At 57.1% G+C, this 19877-nt stretch overlaps 1 protein-coding gene across 1 annotated transcript; it reads left to right on the top strand.

Annotated features, from left to right (window-relative positions):
• Window positions 1–5611: 5611 nt before the first annotated feature.
• UPK3A (uroplakin 3A) lies at window positions 5612–13069 on the top strand. Its single transcript, XM_047740406.1, has 6 exons — window positions 5612–5747; window positions 6467–6622; window positions 7518–7797; window positions 9510–9592; window positions 11166–11298; window positions 12721–13069. The coding sequence occupies exons 1-6, from the start codon at window positions 5696–5698 to the stop codon at window positions 12878–12880; spliced, it is 864 nt and encodes a 287-aa protein (XP_047596362.1). The 5' UTR covers window positions 5612–5695; the 3' UTR covers window positions 12881–13069.
• Window positions 13070–19877: the final 6808 nt, after the last annotated feature.

Below are 19877 nucleotides of genomic sequence, written 5' to 3' on the forward strand. Positions count from 1 at the left end.
CCTCTAAAACCCATGTCTTGATGCCCTCTCCCCTCCAGACCCACTCTTCCTATGGTCTTGCCCATCTCAGTTAAGGGCAACTCCCTCCTTCCAGTCCCACAGCCAAGAACGTAGGCCGCCCTCAATTTCCCCTCACCTGTTCCCCATATCCCATCATCAGCCCAAGTCCTGGTGGCCCATCCTGCAAAAATGTGTCTACTTTGTGAACATTCCTCCTGCCTATGCTGACGTCAGCCTGCTCTGTGCCACGATCTAGCTCCTTCCAGAAGAGTCCGCTGTGAACCGAGACACGTTTGGCACCTGGAAAGTCTTCCTTCTCTTCTACTTCTGTTCATTTAAAAATTCTTTCACTTGTTCATTCAACACTGATGGGCATGTGCCCTGGGCAGGGCACAGAAGCCATCGTGGGGAAGAGGACACTATCATGGCCTGGGAGAGGCTCTTCTTCTGGGGCTTGGGGGAGGAAGATACACCAAAGGCATGATGATATCAAAGTCCACAGGTAATGTGCAGGAGAGCCACGGAAGGAAGAATTCCGGAGGAGGATGGATTGGGGCTGGGCTTGGAGGATAGGGGACCTCCATGCAGAAGCACAGCCCAGGCCCCCCAGGCAGTGGTCCCAGTGGGTGCAGAAAGGGCCTCAGGGTAGCAATCCAGGGGAGGGGACTTGAGAAAGCACTAGTTGTTGACACCAAAGTTGGGCACAATAGAGAAAGCCCTTGTTTTTGGAGCCACAAAGGGCAAGAGAGAGCGTGGGGAGCTTGGGGACATGCCAGTGTCCAGTGGGGCTGGTGCCAGTGGTAAGGGGTAAGAGGGGAGGCAGGCAGGTTGGCTGTAGTGAGCAGCCACGCAGGGCCTTGGACGCTGTGTCCTGAGGACAGTGAGGGCCTCTGGGTGGCTTTACACAAGGGAGGTGACAACCGGATTTATACTTTAGAAATGCTACTGTGGCTTCTGGAGAGGTGATAGGTGAGAGAATGGACCCAGGCAGAGGCAGGGCCGTGTAGGGTCCCATGGGGTCCCATGACTTAAGTTTAAAATCCACTTCCCTATTTCCTACCTGGGGGTCACTGGACATGTCCACCTGTCCAGTCAACTGTGTCCCTTCCCAAATCCATAGGCTGAGGTCCTCAACCCCAGGACCTTAGAACATGACTGTATTTGTAGACAGGGCCTTAGAGGAGGTAATTAAGGTAAAATACAGTCCTTAGGATGAGCCCTTATCCAACCTGACTGGGGTCCTCGGGAAAAGAGGAGGTCAGGATACAGACACACACAAAGGGACATCACGTGAGGACACGGGGTGAGGACGGCTGTCCACACGCCCAGGAGAGGGGCCCTGGGAGGAACCAGCCCTGCCCACGCTTTGATCTCAGACTTCGGGCCTCCAGAGCTCTGAGAAACCAAGTGTCTGTGGCTCAGGCCCTGCCTATGCTATTTGGGTCCGCAGCCCCAGCAAACTAATATGGTGCACCAGGCAGCGTAGCAGGACGGGGAAGGAAGAGACAGATTCAAGTCGCTTGGGGGACTGGTGCGCCCAGCACACAGTAGGCACTCAGGACAAAGCTGCTGAATAAGGTTGGATTCAGCATGAGAGGGGCCAGAAAGGGGGGATTGGGGCAGCTGGGAGAGGGCAGGACAGGCCTGACCTTGCTGTGCAGCGGGAGGCAGCCAGGAGGCAGTGGGAGACATGGAAACTCCAGCCTTGTCCAGCACCCCAGTCCCAGAGCATTCACCCCCCGACCGCATTTCCTGCCTCTGTTCACCTGCAGGCCCAGATTCCCTGAAAAAGAAACAAAGGCTTTGGGGGCAGGGTCTTTCAGGACTACCAAGTTGGGAAGCTCGGCAGGACAGGTGTCTGGAGCCTGGGGGAGAGGGAGGGAGGCTGATAACAACCTGGAGCTAGGGGTGAACCCCTGAGCCCCCAAGGCCTGGGGCTTGGGGCGCTTTGGTTGCATTTCATTTCATTTGGTGTCAAGGGGACTGAATCTGAGCACATTGGAAAGTTTGGTTTTCAGAACCTCTCGAATATAGGAAACACTAAAAGCCAGAGAGAGCCTCGGGGGGTGAAAGTTACCCACAGCATCTCTGACCCCTTAAAAAATGAGTAGCAGAAACCAGCTCAGGCCTCTCTGGTGCTGGGAGAAACATTTCTGGGTCAAAAATTTCCAACCCATAAATTCCCCATGTTTCGAATTCAAAGGAGGACTGTGCAGGGCTGGGCTTTGCATAACCTTTCACATCCCAGAACTTCCTGCTTGGTGGCCTCCTGACAAGCGTGTCAGCCGGGCCACGGTTCACAGAGACAGTCTGAGGCACTGAGGTAGAAAAACAGATTTAAAGTCAGACTCAAAGCTCGGTGCCCTGGATTTTGCTTGATCTGAAAGGGAAAATTTAAAAAAATATTTTTTTTGGCAAAAGTGTTCTTGGAATGTGCACCTGGGGTGCGAGGCTGCAGCAGATTGGTTTGGGGGTCCCTCCTGTCCCCCGTTTCCCTCCACGCACACATGCCTGGGAGTCTCCCCGGTGAAGGGACCACGGCGACCCTCTCCCACACTCATCCCTCTTCAGAACTGGCCAAGCAAAAGTCAGCATCTTTGAAGCGCAGACTTGTTTATAAATGCAAGGCTTTTTTTTTTTTTTTTCCAGAATGTTTTGGGGCCTTAGCAGATTGTTATTTTAACTCTTTTCCCCAGATGTTCTTGCCATATTTGGGCAAGACAAGAGACCGGAGGACTTTTTGTATGTTTTTCATGAGAAACTGCAGGGTCTGGGAGGAGACCAATGTGCCTGGGGTCTTCTCCCTCTCGTGGGTGACCCTGGGCTGAACCTTCGTGATCAGCTCGGCCAGTCCCTATTCAAGTCCAGGTTCACAAACAATCGTTGGACGAGAAATGTCAGCCCATAAAAATTCTTAGAGGAACCCCCACTGCTTTGCCCAAAAGATCCTTATCTCTGGGGCAGAGACTTTCTGTTACATTCTGTCCCCGGGGTGATAAGGATCTGAGCATCTACTCCGCATGTCAGGGCTCTGACAATTGGACCCCTCCCCATATCTCTGAGGCCCAGAGACAGGAGCAGCATGTTTTGTTTTGTTTTGTTTTAAAGATTTTATTTATTTATTTGACAGAGATCACAAGTAGGCAGAGAGCCAGGCAGAGAGAGAGGAGGAAGCAGGTTCCCTGCTGAGCAAAGAGCCCGATACAGGGCTCGATCCCAGATCCCTGGGATCATGACCTGAGCTGAAGGCAGAGGCTTTAACCCACTGAGCCACCCAGGTGCCCACACGTTTGTTTTTTAAAAACATTTTTACTTGGGCAAATTTCAAACTGTAGACACATTTCAAGAACAATACAATAAATATCCATATATTTGGGAGGGGGCTGGAGGGGTGCGGGGAGAAGCAGGCTCCCCGCTGAGCAGGGAGCCCAAAGCGGGACTCTATCCCAAGACCCTGGGATCATGACCTGAGCCGAAACCAAGAGTCAGCCCTTCAACCGGCTGAGCCACCCAGGTGCCCCTACAGGTGGTTTTTAGTAAGAATTAACCGAGGGTTGCAAGGGGCAGTGAGTTGTTTTGTCTCCTTCAATCTACAACGGTTCTCAGCCTTTTGTTTCGTGTTTACCTCTGCCTTTGCTGATAGAACATTTCAAAGCATCCGGGCCCGCTGTCTTGCAGAAAGACCCTCAATTTGGATTTGTCCAAGTGTTTCCTTTTGTTTGGATTCAGGGTTAAGTTTTTGGATGGGAGCATTACCCAGATGGTCCCAAGCCTTCTGAGGCACGACCTGGGAAGCTCACGAGGTCAGTCCACCCCGTTCCTGGTCACGTGAGGTTCGAGTCCTTCACGAACTTGACACCCCGATTCCTGCACCTGTTGGTCCTTAAAACTCATTCCTCTGTGGTTTTCACACTGATTGAGAAGATGCTTTCCTGAAATCCATTATTACCAGCATGTTTGCAGAACGCTGGTTTATGTTCTGGCATTCCTTGTACATTTATTAGCTGGTGTTTTTTGAAGAAAAATGTTCCTTTTACAACTTTAAAAAAAAAGATTTTATTTATTTACTTGACAGAGATCACAGGTAGGCAGAGAGACAGGCAGAGAGTGAGGGGGGCGGGTGGGGAGCAGGCTTCCTGCTGAGCAGAGAGCCCGATGCGGGACTCGATCCCAGGACCCTGGGATCATGACCTGAGCCGAAGGCAGAGGCTTTAACCCACTGAGCCACCCAGGCGCCCCTCTTTTACAACTTTTTTAAAAAGTACCAGTATTGACTCATGGATTCAAGTCTCATCCAACGGGCTAAACACGTTACTTCCACTATTTATTTTGTGTGCAAATTCCACAGCGCCGCTGGGAGCCTCTTCAAGCCCTTTCTGTGCCAGTACCTCGGACATCCCCTCATCACCTTCTAGCACTTTAGCATCTAGGATCCTCTTGACATTCCCTGTCCCAGCCCTGGAGTGACCCTGTCTCCAAGGGGTCCTGGTGCCACTAACTGGGGACTGCTGTTTCACGACCCAGAGTGCTGAGTGGGGGCTCCGGCCACTTGGGAGTCACTGGGGCAGACAGAAGAGCTCCGGAGTTGTTATTTTGCCACAAGGAGACTGCGAATTCAAAACTCCAGAAGTTCTTCCTCCTCCTTTCCAAATCTCCCTCTTCCTGCAGTGAGGGCCTGAGTCCTGACCCCAGTTCTAGGATACCGCCCGTTGCTCCAGAACCGTCTGCCCTCCCGGCTGCCTGGCTCCTGCTGAGGGGGGTCCTGCTAGAGTCCTCTTCGCCCTTAGAGAGCTCTACAAGCCAGCGCAGTCCGACGAGCCTTCCGGCGTCTCTCACACGGAGTTTTTGTACATGGGGCTATGACCTTCGTGTTGTACCTGGATTCCTTACTTTCTACTGGTTTCCAGTTTCAGTTTTCTCCTATCCTCACTGACTTATGTCTGAAATGTAAAATGTAATATTAGGGTGCTCGTGGAGAAAATGCAGGGTTCCCGATGCCGGAAGGAACCATCTAGGCCAGGGGAAGCCCCCCCAGAGCAGGCCTTTTGAACCAGCCGGGGCTGGGAGGCAGGACTGCGCTCCTCGCATCTGGGCGTTTCCGGGAGCCCGTTCCCGCCCTGGCCTCGCACCTGTGAACCCAAAGGGTCACCCCGGGGTCCCCGGAGGGCTCACAGGCCCGTGACTGGAAGGTTTCCGCGACGCACCTTCTCCGATTAGCCGCTTCCATCTTCAGCAGAGCCCAGCCGGCACCTGGCGCTTAGTGGGGTCTCCATAAACAGCTGCGGGAATTAGCGCCCCCATTTCACAGGGTGGAAGCGGCCGCTCAAAGAGGGGATGTCTTGCCCCCCGCCCCCGCCCCCTGTGTATCCCAGACGCCGGGACAGCGCCACCCCACCCCACCCCACCCCGGCGGCGCACCCTCGGCGCTACGGTAAGGGCGCGGGAGAGGTCCCACCCCGCAGGTGGGCCCTCGGTCACGTCGTGGGGCGGGGCGTATGCAAATAGCTCGCGAGGGGGGCCGGGGATTGACCGGCGCGGGCGGGGCGGGGCGGGGCAGGGCGGGGCGGGGCGGGGCAGGGCGGGGCCGGGCGCGCCGAGGGAGGGCCCGGGCGGCCAGGTGCGCGGACCGTGAAAGGCGCGGGGCTCCCGGGTCGCCTGCACCACGCGCCCGCGCTCCCGCGCTGTGTTCGGGGCTATGCCTCCGCTCTGGGCCCTGCTGGCCCTCGGCTGCCTGCGGCTTGGTGTGGGTGAGCGGGGAAGGGGGAGGGGGTTGTGCCCTGGGAGGGCGGGCGGCTGAGTCCCGGGCCCTGACCCTCCCGCTGTCCTCAGAGGAGCCGGGGTGGCTCACGGCCTTGGGGACGGGAACTTCGCGTGTTCGCTCCAGGAACAGGCAGGATGCTGCTCTGCGCCATGCCGCAGGCTCTGGGGATTCAGATACTAATAATAAAGACAACACTGATTAATAAGTTTCCTTGGGTGGGGGTTCCAGGGCTCATGGGTCACAGGTCCCTGGATGGGGGATGTGAGAGACAGACGCAGCCACAGAAGGGGCCCAGCAGGAGAGTGACAGGGTCAGACTTGCGTGTTAGAGCAAAGGACTGGGGCTGCGGGGGAGGCTGGTTTCTGGGGTCCCAGTGAAAAGAGTAGAACTCCGAGACTGGGCTGACTGGGTGAGGAGATGCTTTGGAGAGGCAGTGGGGTTCTTGGCAACTGGCTGTCTATGGGTGGGGAGAGAAGGCAGCCATTAGTCTGGACTGCTTGGTTTGGGTGGGGAGGATGGCTGGTGAGGGCTGGGGAGCTGCCTGGGTGTGAGATTCCTGAGATGGCCGGTGGGGAGGTCGAACCCCAGGGCCCGCACACCCTAGGTGCCCAGTGTTGTATGCAGACATGGGGGTGGCACAGAGTGTGCCTGCGGGTGTGGACAGTTCTACTGGAGATCAGCTCCCGTCCTGACTGCCTCCTCTAGGTGTGAACCTCCAGCCCCAACTGGCCAGCATGACCTTTGCCACCAACAACCCCACCCTCACCACTGTGGCCTTGGAAAAGCCTCTCTGCACGTTTGACAGCTCAGCGGCCCTCGACGGCACCTATGAGATCTACCTCTATGTCCTTGTCGACCTAGGTAAGGGTTGTGCTTCGCTTGGGCTGCGCTGAAAGGGGAATTGGCCTGTGCAGGGAGGAGGAAAGGAGGCAGGTAGTGGGACGCTCTCACTCTGTCGTTCAGCTCCCGCCATGCACCTCGCTGTGCTTGCTCTGGGCCAGCCCTGGGCTGTGTGCTGCAGCCACACGCTCCTCTTTGCCCCAGAGATGTCCCAGCTAGCGGAGAAGTGCAGACAGCTCCGGTCACTGAGCACATACATGACCCTCAGTGCTCTGCATTCCTTAGCCCTAACATTGCAAGACATCTGTCCCATCACAGAGCCAGGTATCAGCAGAGGCTGGAAAGTGAGCCCAGATCTCTGTGGTGCCTCCAGCCCCAGCCCTTCCCCAGGCTTGCCCAGGTGGGGCACGGCCGGTGTTGGTCAGGAGAACCATGCGCTTGGACTCGCGTGCTCTGGGCCAGTCCCGCCTGTTCACCGGAGCGATCCTGGCTTCTGGGAGAAGGAACCCAGTGACAGCCTCTTGCATTTCTGGTAGCCGGACGTGTGCAGGAGCTCATTCGGGGCCCTCTCCTGGGCCCGGGCCCAGTGTGTGCACACCGTGGGCTCTTTCTCTCCCATTCACAGTCGGGGCCAGCGCTCTCAGAGGGAGGGAAATGATGGAAGTCTGTCGGGGTGGGAGGACCTGTAAGCTTTTACTGGTCCGCAGGAGGAGGGGCCTTCCTCTTGCCCGAAGTCCAGGGGTGCTGCTGTCTGTCTCCCGCAACGTGCAGGGAGCCCCTGAGGCAGGCCCTGCCTGGGACCCCGGGGCCCAGCACCGCACTTCTCAGAGGATGTTCGGGGATTGGGTGACCGGCTGAGGGAGTCCTGTTGAGCCCGGGGTGGCCAGGAGCCTCACCGCTGCCGCCGTCCCTACAGCGAGCTCCAGGAACGCCTCCGTGCAGGACGACAGCAGGACTCCCCTGAGCTCCACATTCCAGCAGACGGAGGGAGGGAGGACAGGCCCCTACAAGGCTGTGGCCTTTGACCTGTCCCCCTGCAGCGACTTGCCCAGCTCGGATGCCCTAGGGGACGTGGCCCGGGCCTCGGAAATCCTGAATGCGTACCTCGTCAGGGTGGGTGCCAACGGGATGTGCCTGTCAGACCCCAACTTCCGGGGCCCCTGTAACCCGCCCCTGTCAGCAGCCACGGAATACAGGTGGGTGTGAGCAGTCGCGGGGGAGGGGCCGCTATGCACCCCTGCTCAGGAAGACCCAGGAGGGGTGCGGCGTGGGGGGCCTCATTTCTTGTGCCAGGACCATCCCGGGTCTCCTGAAGGGACATGCTTTGGGCCGTGCGACACACCCCAGGCGCTCAAAAGGACCCCTGCTTGCCTGAATCCTCCACCACTGCCACTTTGAGATCTGCATTTTTGTTTTTAACGGGGGGCCTGCGTTTCCATTTTGCACGACTCCACAAATTCTGCGTCTGGTCCCGGCTCATCCCCCGCGTGGCGGTCACTTACCCAATGCACGTCATCCGCCAGGGGAGGAAACTAGCTGGCCCGGAGAGGGAAGGGGGTCACTGCGTGAAGCGGCGGCCTCACACGAACTCGAGCCACACTCCAGGCTTCTCCAGCTCCCGCATCATCCTCACTTTTTCCTGCCTCCTTCTGGCCTGTGCTTTTGTATCTCCTCCCCCTCCTCCACCCCCATCCCCGACCCCAGCGGGTCCCTGACTCCTTTTCACACTCATTTCTTCTCCGTGCAGAGTCCCGTGGCCATGGGGTCTCGCCCGGTACGCCCACTCCCGTTACCTGGAAACGCCTAAGGCTGAGTCTCTGCACCTGCTAGGCACACCTGGGGCCCAGACCATCGCTCACCTGCCAGCCTCACCGAGGGCTTGCCTCTCCGTTGGCCCTGGCGGCAGGGCAGGATGAAAGCCTTAGTGTCTCCTCCCCATCCTCAACCTCTGACCTCTGACCTTATTCTTAATGTGGGAGAACCTCCCCCTCCACCTACCTCCTCCAGCCTCCTGACTGGGGGACACAAGGCACATATCCCAGCTTCTGGAATTCTCCTCTTCAAACCCAGAGAAATGGGAGATTAGGCAAAACACTGGAAGCTGTAGAGATCTGAAGGGTCTTCATTTCTTTCAAGTGTTAAATGAGAGGCTGTTGGTTTCGAGTTCTCAGACCATCCGTCTTTTTAAACTGACCGTATCTGAGGCCTCGGGTGGGAATCTTGTGCTGATCTTCCTTTATGATTAGTGACTTTCAGCTGGGGTTTTCTACATAAAAGGGTAGTCCTGTCCTGGGGCAGTTGGGATGGGGATAAATATTATTCCTTTTTTTTTTTTTTAAAGATTTTATTTATTTATTTGACAGATAGAGACCAGAAGTGGGCAGAGAGGCAGGCAGGGAGAGAGAGAGGGGGAAGCAGGCTCCTGCGAGCAGAGAGCCTGATATGGGGCTTGATCCCAGGACCCTGAGATCATGACCTGAGCCGAAGGCAGAGGCTTTAACCCACTGAGCCACCCAGGCGCCCCCCCCCCTTTTTTTAAAGTCCCTTTTGGGATACCAAGGACCAGGCTGGGAATGGTGGAAGGCGAGAATGCTATGAGGATAAATGAGTCAATATTCAGCAGATACACTATACTCGTCCTGCAGATAATAGAGAAACGGGGGCCCCAGAGGGAGAGCTGAGAGGAGGGCTGCGGAAGTCTTCATGGAAAGTGTCCAGGGGCAGGAATAGGGGGTAACAGCGCCATGGCCAAGCCCAGGACTGTCCTGCTGCCCAGAGCCCACTCTATGGCTTCCATCTTTTAGAAGGATTCTCTCTGCCCCCCACACCCATCACCCCAATCCCTTCACCTGCCTGTGGCCGGGCACACAGGGTAGACAGAAGTCCCTGTCTCTCCATCTCCCTGCAGGTTCAAGTACGTCCTTGTCAACACGTCCACGGGCTTGGTACAGGACCAGACCCTGTGGTCAGACCCCATCCGCACCAACCGGCGTAAGTAGTGGGTCTGGGCTGGGGGGCGACCCTCGGGCTGTCACTCAGTCAAGTCTCCCCAGTCACGGGCAGGCCAGTGGGTTGGTGAGGAGAATGTATCTTAAAATGATGTGACCGGAAATCCTCCGGGTGCTGTGGTGGAGGCAGGTGAAGGGCAGGCTGGCATGATTGAAGTCAAGGCATTTGCCTCCAAGGGGCATGGACTTTACCCTGCCTTTCCATCCTAGCCTGCCCCTTTGTCCAGGCCTCACAGCCACGTGACATGGCTCCAGAGGGTTCTGGGTGGTTCTGGAGGCTAGGACTCAGTGCAGGGGTGAGCCTGGAAGGGAGCAGGAGTGCTGCCCACCTCTCCACCCCGTTCTCTGGAGACTGGGTGGGCTTCCTAAAGGCGGGGGGCTCCGAGGTCTAGGCACCTGCCTGTGGCCCTGCCCTGTCCCTCCTCAAGCCTCCATCCGGGTTCTCAACATGCATTCGAGGTTTATACCCAGAACCGTGTCTGCTGAACCTGAGGGGCAATGGAAGAGATTTCCGACAGCAACCTTGACAGCACCCGACCCTAAGTTTAGAACCTTCTCCCCCAAGATGAGACTTCATGCCAGGATGGGCTCAGCCTAGAGCCGAGAATTTAACCTGTAGAGTACCCCCCTCCCCCGCTCCATGGGAAGCTTATGGGGCACGAAGTAGTTCTCACAGCTTGCTTGAGGTCACACAGCTAGTGAGGGGTATAGACAGATGTGTGTGCGCATGTGGCCGGGGTGGTCCCCTCCCCGCCCTTCCAGTGGCACGCCCGTGTGTTGTGGTCCCCCTACAACAGGGCTGCCTTGGGACCATGAGTGCTGAGTTCAAGCCCAGCCTCTGCACCTCACTGCTCTGTGATGCCCTCAGGACCTCAGTCTCCACATCTGAGAAATGGGAAGAAAAATCCTTGCTCTGCCTCCCCAGCAGGGTTCCTTGGAGTAATCCAGACAAAAGCGCTTGGTCTGGCTCTTTTGGGGCAGGGCCTGAGGACGGCTTGTGGGGAGAGTGTGCCCTCTGGGACCCGACAGACCTGTAGGCTTGAGTCTGGAGTCAAATGCCCTTGACAGGAATTCGAAATCCCTCCGCGTCAGTGAGTGATCTAAAGAATGTGGGTCTCGTCCGGTCTACATGGGAATGGCCAGAAAGCGGCCAGCTCATGGGACAACCTTTAAATTGTCCACTTAGTTCCAGAAGGGTGACACGGGCCGGAGCAGAGTAGGGGTCGTGGGGCACCCGGCTCCCTTAGGCCAGGGCCCGTTGTCTCATCTCTACTTGCTATGATCCGTGTCCCATCCATTTCACCAGAGTTGAGTCTGTTTAGAGTTTAAAACTAAGCAGAAAGACAGTTAAAAGAGGAGGAGACAAGGGAGTTGGCAAGAGGGTGTGGGGCAAGCAAGGTAATTGCACCACAGACCTGGGGGGAGGCAGATTCTGACCTGGGTCCCCGCTTCATCCTGAGATCTGTGGCTGTCAGGGTGGTGTGGGGTGGAGGGTGTTCCCGGGAGAAGTCTGGGGGTGCAGCATCTGAGGGCTAAGCGGGCCTGTGTCCCCTCAGTCACCCCATACTCAGCGATCGACACGTGGCCCGGCCGGAGAAGCGGAGGCATGGTCGTCATCACGTCCATCTTGGGCTCCCTGCCCTTCTTCCTACTTGTCGCCTTTGCTGGTGCCGTCGTCCTCAGCCTTTTGTGAGTACCTGCCAGCTGGAGGGCAAGACTCCGGGCCACCCTGGACACACTCCACCCAGAGGGTCTTCCGAGGTGGGGGTGACCCCAGAAGGCGAGGGAGCTGCCTTCCATCCTGGGCGTGCATGTGGGGGTCCGCTGAGAGGGGAGCAGTGTCCTGGGGTCATCAGGCTGGGTAGGGAGGGGCTCAGCCCTAACACCTCTCCTTCTATGCCTCACCTTCCTCATCTGGGGAATGGGGATACTAATACATCTTGTCCTTCCTGTCATGACTGTTAAGTGACATGATCCCCGCAGAGTTCTTAGGCGGCATCTGGACCCTGAACAGCTCTTAGCTTTTTTAGTCATGATTCACCCACTGACTGGACAGGTGGGAAAACTGAGGCCAGAGGGGTTAAGGGTGGCTCAGGGTCACACAGCCAGTTAAAACAGAGCTGGGACCAGAGCCCTGGTCTCTTGAGGCTCCCATGGGCTCCGACGTGTGTGTGTTTGGATCAGGACTCGAGGTCTCCTGTGTGTGTCTGGAGCAGCTAACAGGCCACCTGGTGGGTGTCAGGTGCACTCACGATCCTCTGATCCTGGGGGGCTGGCACAGGGGGTGCATCGGGGCTCCAGCGGGTGCTGTGGGAATCCAGAGGAAGGTGAGGAAGGCCCCACCTGGAGCACCAGGGTGGGCTTCCCGGAGGAAGGGGCAGCAGGAGCAAAGTCTCTTTGGGACGGGAATGAATCCTGCGTTTCTCAGCCAGGGGGAGGGAGCCCCTAGGAGGCTTTGAGGACAGCAGGGGGCCTGTCCCAGCGTGGATGGGGAGAGCGGATGGAAAAGCTTCCCGGAGTAGGTGAAATTAGTGCACACAGAAATCAGTTCGGTGGGAACGCCTCAGGGAGGATGGAGTAGGGGGCAGTCAACTTGCAAATCAGGTTGCCCTCTGACATTTAAGTAATAAAAACACAAATAATAGATAAGATTAGCCACCAAGAGTCTGGTTTGTCTGGCCAGACCTGGGAGTGGGAGGACATACTTCTGTCCCTCCCTCCTTTTGGACAACACGTCCTTGGGGAACCCAAGTTCCTGTTACCTGACTGTGGCCTGGCTCCTGCCTTTATCCCTCTTCCGTCCCCTTCCGGCTCCAGCCCCACCAGACTTCCCACTGTGGCCTCAGAACTCTCAGCGCTTCCTGTCACATGCCTGGAATGCCTTTCCCAGCCCCACCCTCCTCCTTCAGGGCAGAGTAACTGTCCCCTCCTCTGGGAAGCCTTCCCCTGCTTCCCACCTGGACTGCTCCATTCTGTCTGGGCATTGTTTGCTGTGCATGCCCAAGACGGCAGCCGGGAAAGCCGTGTCTAAGTGGAAACTCCCCGGCCAGCTAGAGGAGTTTAGACTTGCTTGGTGCCCCTAACCCTCGCCCTCTTCGTCCCCTTGGTCAGGGACACAGGCAGCTCGGACAGGGAAACGACACACGACTCCCAGATCACGCAGGAGGCCGTCCCCAGGTCCCTGGGGACCTCGGAGGCTTCGTACACATCTGTGAACCCGGGGCCGCCGCTGGACCGGGCCGAGGTGTACACCAGCAAGCTCCAGGACTGAACCCGGGCTCCACCCCCAGGCGGCCACACTGTCCCGGCTGGCCTCACCGCGGGGACGGTGGGGGGTGAGGGTGGGGAGCGGGGGGTGTCTGCACACAGCAGGTGCTCACGCCCTGACCCCACCCGGGGAACAGGGCAGGTTGGTCCAACTTGCAGGAAGGCTTCTAATAAAATCTTCCCAAGATTCTGAGTTTGATAGAGACGTACTGAAGGAAGGAGTGAGAAGGTGGGTGAATGAGTCCATGTCATATGGAGGGGTCGGATTATTTCTCTAGAGGGTGGGGACAGGGGTCTGATTTTCCATCGGAGTGGGGGTGGTGAGGGTTAGGGAAACTGAGGCTATCGGAACATCTGGACGATGGGTCCTGAGAAACGGGCTGTGCGTGCAGTCATTAGATGGTGTTTGGGGTTTGCTGGCTGTGAGGTCCTAGAAGCTAAAGCGGGCACCCGGGGGCAGCTGCTGGTGGCTCCTGCCACCCCCAGCAGCCGTCTCCCTCCCTCTGGGGCTCAGCTTCCTCATCTGTAAAATGGGCTGATATAAATGGCTAATTTCAAGGCTCCTTCTCAGCTTTCCCTGAAGGCCCAAGGTGGGCAGGCAGAAGAGGCTTTGGGATGCAGAAGAGGGGTACCAAGTCCACTTGGGGGATGAAGGGACGCCCCCAGTCCTGCTTCTCGGCTCAGATGACTCACTTCCCTCTTCTGAGCCAGGTAGTAAGACGACTTCCCTTTGGGGAAGGAGCAAAAGGAGTCACAGTCCCACTTCCCTTTTCCCTGAAAGAAGAAACGCGTCAGAGCCGGTCCAGGTTGTAAAGCAGGAACACTACCCGTCGGCTTGAGGAGGCCGCATTCCTGAGCGGCGCCATGCTCCCCACGGGCCTTCATCACCAGTGGCGGGATGGGGTGCTCTGAGGGCCCCGGATCATCCTCTGGGGGCACGGACGCTGAGACACAGATCTGCTAGAGGATTCCAAGGCAGAGGAGGCAGGAAGGAGGCAGAAGCTATGGGAAGAAGCCTGAAGGCAGGGAGGGGTCTGGAGAAGCCAGAGCCACTGAGGGTCCCTGGAGCTGAGAGGAGCCCAGACCCTGGGCATTGGGGATGGGAGGGGGTGATGGTGCCTCTCTCTAGGGGGCGCCCAGCCCAGGTGTGCCATGGACCAGCTCCAGATCCCTCCAGTCTGTCTTCCAGGACACCGGAGTCTGCCTGAGCAGCTGCTGGAATTCCCGCCTCCCCCGTCTTGTGTGTCCTCCCCAACCCTGTCTCCATTTAGACAGTCCCTCAGCGTTTCTCTCAGAGAAGGCCCGGCTGCAGCAGAGGGGAGGAAAAGCTCCCTGGAAGTCCGCTGCTGTTGGAAATTCATGCAAGTTTGCATTCTACTTCTAACATGTCTGTCTTTATCTTATTTTATTTTTAATTGAGGTGAGATTGACATAACATAAAATTAACTGTTTCAAAGCAAACAATTCCTTGCCATTTAGTACATTCTCAGTGTTATGCAATCATCGCTTCTACCGAGTTCCAGAATGTTTTCATCACCCCAGAAGGAAACCCTGCACCTATGAAGCAGGGACTCCCCGTTTCTTCCTCCCACGCCCCATGCCCCTGACAGACACGGATCTGCTTTCTGCCTCTACGGATTCACCTGCTTGGGACAGTTCATATCGATGGAGTCAGACACCGTGTGGTGACCTTCTGTGCCCGGCTGCTTTCACTTTCTCCTATTTTTGAGGTTTATCCTCATTGCAGCGGGCATCCGAACATCATTCATTTTTGTGGCTGAGGAGTCAGCAGCGCGCTGCACGGGTCTCGTTCGTCGACTGACTCGTGGGCGCTCGCCTTGTTTCCAGCACTTGTTACCGCGCTGCCGTCCAGCGTGGCTCTGGGCACGCCTCTTCACAGACTTGTGTGAACGCCTGTTTTCAGGGGTCTTGGGCGTGCACCTAGGAGTGGAATTGCTGGGCTGCACAGCCATTCTATGTCCGACATGCTGGGAACCGCCAAATTGTTTTCCAAGTGGCCGTACCATTACGCATTCCTGCCAGGGACATCACCTGTGTTTATTTTAGGATCAAAACAGCTGGAGTGCTTCGGTCGCTGTGGAGAGGGCCCCAGAACTATTCTATGGACTTGGGTCTGGATCCATTCCCTACTCCACTATTTGAAAAGCAAGACCCCCCTGGTAACCCAAGCCCCTCTCTGTTAGCAGAAACTCCCACCTCTCTGGAGCAGCAGGTCTGTCGTTGTCCCTTGATGCCAAGTCCTCTTACTGTTGGCCTGGGTGATTGAGGGCCCAGGGCAGGTGACCCTCCAGCTATGGGGACACCTCAGCACTAGCTCACGACACAAAAGCTGGAGGGACAAGCCGCTGGAACGCAGATGGGCAGACCCATCCTGGGGCCGTGGGGAAGTGAGCGAATGAATGACCATGTGTCCATCGCTCAGGCAGGACCCAGCTGCCTTGGTGATGAGTCCCCTCTCCCCAGGGAGCATTAACGTGGTCCTGCTACTGGCCCCGGGGAGACTGTCGGGAGAGGCTGCTGGCCTCCCTGGAGTCAGACAGATCTGACTCACCTGTCAGCCGGGAGACCCTGGGAGACGGACTGTGCCTCGTGCAGGCTCTGGGTCCTCATTTATAAACAAGGTGCCGGGAGTGGGGTACGGGATGCATCCGCTGTGCGTTCCTGAGGATTAAATGGAACTCGGCCTTTTAACTGTCATTACTGGGCCTCCCTCCATGATGGCCCCCTGCTCGCAGTTGTCTCTGTCTACAGCGGTGTCTAGACTGAGCTGGATTCATGTCTGTGACCCCGTGTCGCCCAGCTAAGCACATGGCAAGGGCAGGAAGGGACAAACGGAGTTTGGGTGTGACTTCTGGGCCTGGGGCCAGGGCTGCTGAGTCCCTGGTGGTGCCCTCAACCAAAATGGGGGACAAGCAGGTTGGGTTGGAGGGTATCAGGACTTTGGGGTCACTTAGAAGTTGTCTCTGATGTAGCAAGTGGAGCTGAGTGGAGACGGTAGTGTGCTCAGGTCTGCAAACCTGGGGGGAGCTCCGTATCAGTCTGAAAGCAGGATTGGAGGTATCAGAGATCACCCATGCCCGCCCCCCACACTTTGAAAAGGTTATACTTGCCTTCCCCACCAGCATCAGGCCCCACCCGGGATGTGCTGCGGCCACTTCTGAGCGGCAACTCAAGAGCCATCAGGTGGTTCCCCTCTAGCGAGGGAGCCCAGTGCCCAGGGGCTGCCCTGCCCACCACAGGCATGAGGGAAGAAGGCCTGTGCGTGCAGCACAGCCTCAGCCCACGGGTGCTGCACACGGGAACGAGACCTTGTGTTGCAGGCCACTGGGACCTCAGGCCTGGCTGTCCCTGGAGGGGAACAGCTCCCAGTCTCTGCCCGTAGGCCCCTGCGCATAGTCACATAGGCCTTGGAGGAAAGACTTCCCCACGGCTGCTCTGAGTCTTGGCCGAACGCCCCGGCATCCCCCCTGGACAGATGAGCCTGGGAGGCGTGGGAGTTGTCGCCACAAGGCTGAGCGGCACCCGCCTCCGCATATTCCCAGGAGGCTGCCGGGAGCTGGTGTCCCATCCCCGGGTTCCGATGAGGTCTGAGGCTTCCTGCCTCACCTTCCTCCCCTCCTGGGGGTGAGGCTGTCCCAGGAAAGGTCGGTCCAGGGTGTCCTATGACTCCTGTGACAGCCTCCTGGCCCCTTCTGCTTCAGAGTCAACCTGGGGCACGTGGAACGCAGGGAGCTGGGGTCTTGCTTGGCTCATCCTTCATTGTCTATATCTAACAGGGATTAGGGTGTGTGTCAGCAGCCAAATCCGGCGCCTGGCCCGGACACCCTGCAGAAGCCGCAGCAGGCTTTCTGATATGCTGAGCAAACATGACGTGTGGCACCGCGGGACGGGCTGGGCTCACTAAAGGGGGCTACAGAGAAGGCAAAGGACAGAGCCCGTTCAGCATGGGGACCGGGAAGGAGGGATGCCCAAGGGGCAGGAAGAGAACTCACTGGAAAGCTGAACCCTAGCTACCCACTGTGACCACACTCTGTCTCTGGCCTCCGTTGTCCCACTCAGCCCCAGAACCTTCCTGTCACGGAGACAGTGGCGCTGTTGCTCACCGTGTCGCCCCAACACACACTTCCGGGGAAAAAAACCAGCCTGTCTGGAGTCCTTCCATCGGTCCCTGGGGAATGTGGCTCCCACGCCCCCACCCCCCCCAGCCCCCCATGCAGCAGCGAGGGAGGGAAGGTCAACCAGCATCCTGCAGAGGGTGAGTTCAAGGCACAGGCCAAGAGTTTGCTAAGTGCCAGCCAGCGGTCTCCAATCCGAGCAGAATAACCCGCATCGGTGGGCAGAGACGGGTGGGCCATGCTGAGTGGGGCTCATGAGTTCTGGTCTGGACTGATGCCTCACAGAAACTTCTAATTCTACATACCCCTGGGGGGAATTTTCCTGGCTCATGTCTCAGATTCTGAGGCAGCCCCTCTCCCCGCTGTCCCGCGGCCGAGGTGGCAGGGCTTTTCCCGCTGAGCCTTCTGCCTCTGCACAAGTATTGCTTCACCTTCCTGCCCACCCCAGTCAAGGCTCAGAAATTAGCTAATCACACAGACATGCTGTGTGACCTGGGGCAAAGGAGGAACCTCTCTGAGCACCCTTGACCTCATCTGTGCAAAGAGGGTCAGAATGCTGTGGTAGCCTGCTCTGAAGCAGGTGATTTTTTTCCCTGGGATCTGATCAATCACAAAGTGAGGCCATTTAGTTCAACCCAACCAAACCCCAAACCCTGGGCTCGGGAAAGCTTGGAGCCACCCATCCCAGCGGAAGAACAGAAATGCATGGAGGAGTCATCAGAGCAGAGCCTTGCACCGAGCATAGTCTGGCCTTCAACATACAGGTCAGGCTATAAGCACTGCAGGAATCAGGGCTGGAATAGTCAGGAGGGCTTCCTGGAGGAGGGGGTACTTTTCTCAGATTCCTACCATTTCCAGATCCAGAGCGCCTGAGATCTGGGATCATATTACACGGCCCTGTCACTGGTGTTTACTCAGATGCTGAGTAAACAGTGACAAGTTCCTGGGATGTCGTGTTTCTTGTTCCTCCAGTTTTAATAATTTTAAATTTCACAACGCAGCATTGGGCTGCTTGAGAAAAGAGAAGAGGAGGCCACAATGCCCTTGAGTGGGGCCTTAGCCTCATGTCCCGTGCTCTCCTCTGGAGTACCGAGGTCACATTCATTTTGTCTCCTCCTAGCCTCCTCCTCAGAGCCCTCTCCCTGGCTGGAGAGGGGCCTACGTCACTATTGCCCCTCCTTTGCGGCTCATGTGACCATCTGAGGATGGACATGGCAATTGCCCAGAGGCAAGGGCTGGTGTTCTGGGCAGCGTGGGTGCCTTGCTCACCCAGTCCCTCCCTTATGCCAGCCGTGCGGCGACCCTGGAGGCGTGGCTGCCCCTGGGAGCTCAAAAACACCTGCTGGGGCCCCTGTGGCTCCTCCCCCTGGCCCAGGGAGGCCCCCACCTCGTCCTCCAAAGGTTGCCCTCTCCTCCCACCCCCAGTGAACTCCGGTGCCCTGTACGACAATCCCAGGCCTCAGAACACGAAGGAGCAGTGGTAGAGGTTTGTCCCAAGTCAGACACGCCGTCAGAACATGAAGGACGGCCCAGAACCTGGACGTAGATACATCTGGCCTGTCTACCAGCTTGTCTCCCTGCTTACACCCCCCTCTTCATCCGGTTCTCCGTTCGGCAGTCGATGCTCCTAGAATGTCGTGTCCTCTCACAGCTGCTCTGCTCCAGGTTTCACCAAGTGCAGAAGCCAGAATCTTCCCCCGACGGTGGGACTGCCGGAACGGTCCTGCCCGCCGGCTGCCTGCTGCTCTCACTTCACCCCGCCGCAGCGTTCCCTGTTCCCCGGCCGAGGCACACTCGGGGGTTTCCAGCCTCGGGCCGTTAGGGATACAGCTGCTGTGAACATGTGAGCTTTGACGTGAGCGATTTTCATGTTCTTCCGGGATGGAGAGCCAAGGGTGCAGTTGTTGGGTCACAGGGCAAGTGTGTGGTCACTTTTTAAAGAAACAAGCGAACTACTTTCCAGGGGGGCTGGAAACCACTTACATTTCCCCAGCGGTGGGTGGATGAGCCAATTTTTCTGCATACTTCCCAGCATTTGGTGTTACCACTATTTTTGAAAAATATATTTTTTTTTTTTTTGAGAGAGAGCGAGCGAGCATGGGAGGGGGGAGGGTCAGAAGGAGAAACAGAGTCCCTGTTGAGCTGGGAGCCCGATGCTTGGGTCAATCCTGGGACTCTGGGATCATGACCTTAGCCAAAGGCAGATGCTTAACCGACTGAACCCCCCACCCTCCCCCGCCCTCCCCCGCCAGGCGCCCCACCATTTTTTATTTTAGCCTTTCGGTAGGTGTGCACTGGTTGTAACACTTCACGTTCCCAGTGGCCGTGCGTGAGAGTTCCGGTTTCTCTACACCCTCAGCAACACTTGGTGAGGTCAGTGTTTTTCATTTTGGCCGTTTGAGTGGCACGCAGTGCTGTCTCATTGTGGGTTTGATTTGCATCTTTTCATGTTCTTATTTGCCATCCACGGAGCTACACCGATGAAGCATGTGTTCAAGTTTCTAGAAAATTGGGTTGTCTTATTATGCGTTCTTTCTATATTCTAGATTGGGTCCTTGCTCTGGTATGTGTCTTGCGAATTTCTCCCTGGTCTGTGCATCGCCCTTTCATCTTCATTGTGGGGTCTGTCCCTCACCCAACTTCCCTTTTCTTTATAGCCTCGTCCCTCCCTGACAGGCGTGTTTACTGCCTGCTTCCCCTCCTACGGTGTCAGCCCCATGAGTTCAGGGGATGGCTCTTGGGCCACGTCCTCAGCTCCTAGCACAGTGGGTAGGCTGTACCTATTTGTTCAGTGGCCATGCCGGTCCCCCGGCCATATCACAGCTGTAGGGGTGGGGGACATGGATTGCTGAGTGGAGACCCTAC

Source organism: Lutra lutra, chromosome 8, assembly GCF_902655055.1.
Source record: "Lutra lutra chromosome 8, mLutLut1.2, whole genome shotgun sequence".
In the NCBI taxonomy this organism is placed as follows: Eukaryota; Metazoa; Chordata; class Mammalia; order Carnivora; family Mustelidae; genus Lutra; species Lutra lutra.